General features: G+C 53.3%; 2 protein-coding genes across 2 annotated transcripts; both read right to left on the bottom strand.

Moving 5' to 3' along the window:
- Positions 1-448: 448 nt before the first annotated feature.
- On the bottom strand, positions 449-2148 carry AYO20_01769 (hypothetical protein; the record flags this gene model as incomplete). Its single annotated transcript, XM_022640075.1, has 3 exons — positions 449-637; positions 687-1097; positions 1162-2148. 3 exons carry the CDS (start codon positions 2146-2148, stop codon positions 449-451), a joined length of 1587 nt encoding a protein of 528 aa, XP_022504030.1.
- Positions 2149-4213: 2065 nt separating this feature from the next.
- Positions 4214-5932, bottom strand: AYO20_01768 (hypothetical protein; the record flags this gene model as incomplete). The annotated part of the gene is made up of 1 exon (XM_022640074.1): positions 4214-5932. The coding sequence occupies one exon, from the start codon at positions 5930-5932 to the stop codon at positions 4214-4216; it is 1719 nt and encodes a 572-aa protein (XP_022504029.1).
- Between the last annotated feature and the right edge of the window lie 2404 nt (positions 5933-8336).

Below are 8336 nucleotides of genomic sequence, written 5' to 3'. Positions count from 1 at the left end.
TCCAGAAATATGACTGCCAATAGGGAAACGAAACAGGGTTGGAAATACCACATTGGGCACTCGATCTGACTGTTTGTACGGGGCAATCGGAATCGCCGTTGAGTTCACTAGACGACAGAATACGGGGTAGAGTTTTGACAGGCATCTGACACGAGTTCATCATGGCGTTTCTTCTCCTGTCAACCACATGAGCGCCTCAGGAGTCTCGGGGTCTCCATGTTTCTTTTTGTCAGGATCTGTCACCTGAGTGTCGACCACTAGCTTCGTTCAGACGGTGCCTTGTGCGTGTGAATGCTCTGGGTTTCAAAGACAACTACATCAGTGGCGTTCAATGTGGGTTGACCAATCTGTTGTGCTGCGCTATGACAGGATGAAGGCGTTCGAGTACACCGGCATGAGCATACTGATATAATGTTCTTTAACTCGTCGCCTTCGTAGCATCACGACATTACTCTTCTCGAAGCATGACCTTGACCCGGAAATCTACTGGCTTCACGAACCAATAGTTCACAGTGTCCCACTCTCGCTCAGGATGCTCGAGTTCGAAGTTGAACCTCCTGACGAGTTGAGGGATCAACTTGGACATCTCCAAGAAGGAAATGTGTCGTCCTATGCACGTTCTCGACCCGAGACCGAACTGATCTATGTTTAGCACAAGCCTGAAGATGGTCGAGGGCACAACTCACCGGTAGGTAATAAGCATCCATCCTCCTCAACTTTTCTCCACCTTCTTTTTCGGCTTCAATCCATCTTTCTGGTCTGAACTCTTTTGCATCTGGACCCCAGATATCTTCGTTGTAGTGGGCACACCAGCTATTGAGTCCAATAGTGGTACCTTCAGGAAAGAATTGACCACAAATCTCGACGCCGCCTTCAGGGACGACTCTCCACAATGGCAAGCCCGTGGCCGGGTGCATTCTCAGAGCCTCTTTCATGACTGCTTGCAGGTAGGGCATCTCCTGGCTCTCTTTGAACGAGACCGCCGGATTACCACATCGGCCTTGCTTTTCGAATTCCTGAATCTCCTCTCGCAGCTTTCGCATGGTGTCGGGATACCTGAGCAGGTTATACAGGATGGATGACAAGCTCACGGCAGTCTGGGACCGTCGACAACTTCATGTTAGTGTCACCTCCAACCAGGCGGAACTTGGGCAGTCTTACCGTGTCGGAGCCCGCTATGATATTGGACAGGCCCATCATGAATACATGATATGGGGTCACTTTTTCTGGATCATGCTGGTTCGCCACGAGCAACTTTTCCAAAAAGTCCATTGGTGCATTCTCGTCCCTTGCCCCAACCTTCTCGACGTCGACGCCAGATTTTTTCTCGTCCTCGCGCTGTTTGATCTTTTCAGTGACATACTTCATGAGCCACACCCGACCCTCTCCACCACCAACACCGAGACGACTTGAAAGATTGAAGATCAAGGGGTGCCATTTGGCATAGACCCCGACGAGGGCACCGTACTGCAGCACCCCGTGCAGGGCCTTCAACAGTCCCGAAATATCCTCTCCCTTGTCCAAGAATCCAAACCTTTGAGAGTAGGTGATGTCGCCAATGACGTCGAATGCATAGCACTGGAACCAGTGGGCCATGTCAATGGTCTGGCCTTTGGCGGCGAATTCAGACAAGCGCCGGCCAAAGATTTCGGCACACGAGTCTACATAGGCTTCGTAGTTGACCAAGCTCGACATTGAGTACATTGCCTGAAACCTCTTGCGTGTTTCTGCGTGCCGCTTCATATCCCGGTCCGGGAACAAGGTCCAGCGATTCGGGTCGGGATGCTGCCACGCATAGTACCAGTCGCTTTTGGCGAATTTGGAGTTGATGCTGTACACCTTCTTGACCACTTCAGGAGAGTCGATGCTGTACATGTCCTGGGCTACGCGGACAACGGGGCCGTATTTGCGGTGGAGGGCGAGATCATCGCGTTCCCAATGGCCCTGGGCGACGCGCCAAAAGTAATAGAAGCGGCCGAACCGGGCGGCCAAAGGGCCTGGGACACTGCGCAGCGGGGACGTCAGAGTCTGGTAGAAGAAGATGGCGATTCGTGTGGCGAGAAGGATTGGGATCGCCCACAGAGCGTAGCGGAGGAGGATGCTCGAGCTGGCAGAGCCCTCGTTGGCCGCCGCCGCCAGAACGGACATGGTGCCCGGCGGTGAGGATCACTTAGGGGGGTCGATGACGATGGTTGTCGATATTAGCAAGACTTGAAGGTTTACGTGGTTTGGCAGTCTCGTGTCTCTTGCATTCGTGTGGATGTTGGTTTTGAGTTCGAGTCCGCCTGGTTAGTCGTCGGCGACAGACACCAGTCCTTGGGGTCTCAGTGAATGGATATAGAAGAAAAGTTCCCGAGGGCAAAGCTGTCCAGCAGTGCGAGGGCGAGCGTGCGGGAGAGGGGGGAGTACGAGGTATATATGTGTGTATCTGTGCGTGCAGGTGTGGAGGTGTGGAGGTATTGTATATGTACGTCGTAATATATGTACACTCGTTTCGTTTCGTCTCGTCTCGCTTGTTCGTTCGTTATTTAGTCAGTCAGTCAAATCAGACAAAACCAGTCAATCAAATAATCAATCAATCGTTCATTCTGAGGAGAAGAACTGAGGAGTTGCGAGCGGAGGTGGCCCGCTAGGAGTTTATTGAAATTTCATCATAATGGTTCTACCGAAGAAGTAAGAGTAAGATGGGAAATTCCTGGGATCGGGATTGGGCGAGGGTTCTGCGTGCTCTGCCCTCTGTTGTTCAAATGCCGATGGTTTGGACACTTTGGAGTGACGACGGTTTTGGGTTTTTACCAAGTAAGAATCTCCAGGTACCTCCACGGTCCGGCATCCGCGGGGGAATTTGGGGGGGATTGGAGCATCGAACGTATAACATATAACATGATACTACGGTAGCAATGTATCTATATACTACGAATTTGTACGGTTACGTTGTATTTAGATAGCAGCATATGTTGATTGTATATCGTAGATGTATCTTCGCGGACCTGGGATGTGCTAGATAAATGATACATCCATACACATGTACATACTTGGGTATATACGTACTCGGTACCTGCGAGGTACCTATTGAACTCGGAGCAAGATTTATGGAACCATGGCTGCGCTCATTCCTCTTTGGAGGTTGTGCTGTGAACTCTGTAAATGCAGATACATACCGAGTAATCGGTACTGACTGACTGACTGACTGCTGGATGGATGGAAGGGCGGGTTAGTTTGGTCGCCCAGCTGACGCGGATACGTTACCGTGACGAGGCACGAGGGCAACGAGCGAGGGGAAAACGAGCAGGCTCTCTCGATCTGCCGAAGAATATCTCAGCTGGAGACAACACTCGGTAAATGACAGAAATAATAATTATAATAGTAAGATCTCAGCCTCGCATGCGGCATCGGGCCTGGAACAACCCACCCCGAAACCCAAAATTCGGATGTGAGCTCGGCAGTTAGGATTTCTTACCCTCGTCAACATCCTCACCACACGCACACACAGAGAGAGAGATATACACAACACATCAAAATTGAATTACCGACATGGTTGTACAAGTCGCCACAGGTACGATGACAGTAGTTCCACAACCGAGAATGAGACCGAGACCGAGTACGAGTACGAGTGAGTCGTCGACGACGACAGGAAATACTCGGTACTTGAACTGTCTTGACTGTTCCTCTCTGCATCAATTTGATGGATGAACCAAAAGAAGAAAAGGTCGGAGTTTGTCGTCCTTTCAACACCGAGTCCGGAGCCACGTGATCCGAATCATGGCAGCATGTCACGTGTATGTGTTAGGCTAAAGCTTGGCATACGTCGTACCGAGTACAAGCACCTCGCCTCGTACAAGGGTTGTCCAGGGGGGTCAAATTAAGGATGATGGTCAACTCCTCTTCATACCTCGAACAGAGTCCTCCTTTCCCTTGTCAGGACGAGGTATCGAGTACTGTACATTATTTTATACATACACACGTACATTTGTACGTGATCAGAATCAAGGCCAAGGCCATGCCGTATCCTCGCCCTGGTATCCTGGCTATATATCCGCCGCGAGGTCCTTGTTTATTCATACCGCCGGAACGCCGAACCAAAGAAATCTCCCAGAGTCTCCCACCCGGTGACACCAAGTAATCATGTCACGGCTCCAAAAAAGAAAGAAGAAAAAAACAACCAATACATGAGAGAGAGCTAGGTAGGTAAGGAGGTAGGGAGGGTCAATCATCACCCCTCCCTCTCTCCCATCTCAATCTCATACTCAATCTCAACCCGCCGGACCTCATCCTGCATCCTCTCCAGCCGATCTCGAAAGTCGGGCGACAACTGTCTCCACCGAGAGTGGTCGCGCTTGAAGCACGTCGTGTAGTCGCGGGGCCAGTCCATGAAGAGCCACTCGGGCTGCGTGGCCAAGATCTTCTGTTCCACTTCCTCCTGTCGTTTCTTGGCTGCGTCGTCGTCACCCTCATCATCGTTATCATTCCCAGTGCTATCCCCAGAACCGTCAGATTTCGGGTCGGGATATGCCTCGAGCACCGCGTGCACCCGGTCCCCCAGGTACCAGTGTGTCCAGTTGCCAAGGCCGTGGTCTTTGTTTCCCTTGTCATACCACAGCGCCCCGTTGGCCCACAGCGGTTCAATGCCCCAAGCATCCGAATGGGCCATGTGGAGTGTACAAGAGCTGTGTTCTGGCGGAGGCGTTTCACTCTGTTGCTGCAGATCAGATCCGCCGTCATCCCACGCCGTTTCTCCCGAAAGGCCCGGGTGCTGCTTCTTCCATTCATGCTCGTCGTCCATGAGCAATTGGATCCCCGTCTCCTGCGACTGCGACAGACGGGCCGCGTACCACGGTTCGAACGCGTACGGCACGCCCATCAACTCGGTCGCCACCCAGTACGACTCCTTGTCGCCGTGCCACACCCGGAACGTCGACAAGTCCCGCACCTCCTTGGTGTTCATCCAGCACGTAAACAGCACCGCCATGTACAGTCCCACGCGCGACTTGTCGACGCAGACCACGGCCGCGTCGGCCTCTTCGCTCGAGTACCGTCGGTAAAAGAGCGAGCTCTCGTTCAGGTAGGCCGATGGGGGCCGTCCGGCGGCTTCCAGCTGGCGCTCGAGCCAGTCGTGCCGGTCGCTGCCGGAATTGATGTTGCGGTCGTGGAAGAAAAGCGCCCCCGTGTCCCGTAGCCCGGGGTACTCGTCGAACAAGTTGTCCGGATTGGCGAAGAATACGGCATCGGCGTCCATCAGAATCGTCCGCGGGTAAGGGCTGGCCAGCAGCGCGAAAGGTTTGATGGCGTATCCTTCCAGGTGGACGAGGTCCTGGTCAAACACGGCCGTCAGGTCGATGAAGCTGATATCCTTGGCCCGCCTGCGCAGAAACTCGCGCGTGCGAGGCCCGAGGTCGTCGTCGCCCATGTACGCGATCGCGATTGGGAGGCGACACCCGTGGACATTGCGCAGGGACCCGATCAAATGTGCGGCCTCCTTTGCAAACGAGTCCATGACGCTCATCACAATCCCCGTGTGTGGCCCCGTCCCCGTCTTTGAGGATGACTCGATGACGCTGGACACGATCCTCTCCTTCCACGACTGCAGCCTCTTCCAGGGGTAATACTCCATCATCGCGGGATCCCACCAGGGAAACAACTGCGCCACGACGTCGTTGACCTCGCGCGTGTCCAGCGACGGGTTCTCGAGATAATGGCCCGCCAGGTCCGCCAGCGCGGCGACCTTGACGCCCATGAGGCCGTGGTCCTCGGCGCTCGAGCCGTGCGCCAGCGTCTCCCCCAGCGAGTAGTGCTTGGTCAGCGTCGTGCGCTGGATCTGCGCCTGGCTTTTGGCGCTGTGCTGGAACGAGAGGATGTAGACGCTCTGCAGGATAAAGGCCGCCAGGAGGTACTTGGCCGGGTTCCGCGGCAGGAGGCCGCCGAGGAAACCCATCTCGATCTCGACCGCAGCAAAGGGCACGCAGGGGGGAGGGAGGAGGGAGGAGGAAGAGCGGGTCGAAGAGGGAGAGAGAGAGCAAAAGAATCCTACTGGATTCCAGCACCTGAGAAAATGGCTGTGGAGAAAAGGAAGGGCAACTGATATCACTTTGTCATCCAATCGTATATATAGTATAAAATATACAACAATGACAAGGTACAGCAGGGCAGGAAGATGGAAAGACTGTGAACACACAGCAGGTCTGGGCATGGGCAAATGCTAGGTAGGTAGGCAGGCATTTACTGCCTTTCTATTTGGCAAGAAAAACCCTTGCACATGCGATTCCTATCGACACCATGGAACGAGTTCCAGCTTCATCAAACATCCCTGCCTCGCCCACTCCCAAGTGCAAAAGCCACTTCAACCTTGGCCCTGTACCCTCTTTTCCAAGCCTTGTCGCGCCGTCGCAAGGATTGGAGCATTCGACGGCAGGGGAACTCTCTATTCCCACACCTCGCCCACCGATCAGCTCCCTCTACTGCCTCCACACCGTATCCCGTAAATGAAAAGGGGTGTGTTATGGCAGACTAAAGATTTGAGCAAAAAGTCAAAAATGGCTATCGACGAACCTGAATTGGGGGGAGATCTTCGCAGCTGCATACGTACAAACGAGGGAAGACCCACATCTGCTCGTGCGTTGATAAAGGGCGAACCGACTCTCGCAAGGCTGAGAAAGCAGATTCACCCTCGTATGGACTAGAAGTCATTGTCCAAGTGCTGAGGGGAGGAGAGACTTGATAGCAAGAGAGTCGAGTGTAAACACCCGAACAGTGCCTCTATCCGCCACGGATGGCGTGTGGCTATCGTCACATAATCGTGGAACTGATAAGGCGCCTAGGATCCGATCCACGATGGACACGCGGTAAGCTGACCGTTAAATCAGCCAAATTCCCACAAACATTTCGTATACCCCTTTCTCAAACGCTCATTCGATTGTGTTGATATGGATACGACATCAAAAGCGACAGCCAAGCCTTTATTCAGGCTTATCATTCGTTGTCGTGCGGAAGTTCCTCTCCAGGAGCCGAACAAGGAGTGCAGCTTGGAGCCTCTTGTTGGGAAACCAAGAAGGATTCTGCTATCGATCCTCCTTGTTGGGGGCTCTCTATCACCCTTGCAGTCGCTCTTGGTTGTCCACGCGTCAAAGGACGTTCTCAATGCGGGTTTCCAACTCCGCAAACTTCTTGGACGCCCCTTGGTTCCTGTTGCCACGTCGGATGCCGCGTATGCCGTGAAGCTTGGCCGGAACGAAAGGGGAAATGCTGATCCCTCGAGGTTGAGTCGGGAAGTTTTGGTCGATTGAACCTTATGAGGGGCGCCGTGCACCGCTCCAGCGTCTGTCTGTGCCGCTCCGCGGGGTGGTCGAAGGAACCATATCCTCAGTGGACACGTAAGAAATCAGTATCGAGAATTATGGTCCCTGCCATGTTTCAAGGTGCGTCTATTATTCTCAATTGTGCACACAATGCACGAGATGAAGAACAATTCACCGTGCCGAACTTCTTGCTCGGTAATCTTTTGTGGCGCTCTTCGCCTAGGCAAAGTCGACATCCCATTCATTCCCGTGTTCGTTGGTCGCCTCTCCACTTTTCCATCTCCCCCTCTTTCTACCGAGTACTAGGTCGGGAGCCAACCTCTAGAGTTCGAGTCTCGTCGTCCTGCATATGCCGGTCTTTTCGGCTTCTTGGTTGTGTGGAACTTCGATGGCGGCATGGAAATGTAGCTTTGGCTCTCTGACTTCTCTTCAAAAGTGATATCAGTCAATCGCATCTGCTGAGAGGATGAATGACGGACAAGGGTGACCACTGTCTTGTGCCCTGAGACAAACCCAAAGCCTACGCTGCTGGACGTGGCCCGTGAGTCCCCACGCGCCCTTACCCCTGGGAAAGCAGAATGAACCTGGGATGAATGTCGAGGCACCGCTCCGCCGCATCGAGATAAGCGTGGGCTGAGCTAGATTCAGGTGTTCGTAGTGTGAAGGGCAGAAATACGAAAAGGAGATGGGAATGTTGCTGTTGAGAGAGCCTTGTCAGCATTGGCCAGAGAGGATTTTTGCTTCGACCATCAAGTTTTGTCCGTCATTGCTAGTCCACTTGCCACTAAGCACATGTCTTTCTATGGTGTTTTGACTGATCATACATAAGGGCGGGCGCCGTGCTTGTGACTTTGCTCTAGGTTGTATCTGTGCAAGCCGTGGCTGCAGTTGCCTCCAGATGGTCGTCGCCGCCCAAGTTCAGACTGCTGGTGGCTTGTTAAAACATGTCGCAATCATCCATACATGAGAATGCACCTCGATGTCAGGATGTCCTTCGGCCAGATTTCGCAACGGGGCGGTGTCGACCCTTACAACACGATGTCT

The sequence above is a fragment of the Fonsecaea nubica genome, assembly GCF_001646965.1.
Source record: "Fonsecaea nubica strain CBS 269.64 chromosome Unknown Scaff7, whole genome shotgun sequence".
NCBI lineage: Eukaryota > Fungi > Ascomycota > Eurotiomycetes > Chaetothyriales > Herpotrichiellaceae > Fonsecaea > Fonsecaea nubica.
The sequence above is the reverse complement of the archived record's forward strand: the minus strand, read 5'-3'. Positions and strand labels throughout refer to the sequence as shown.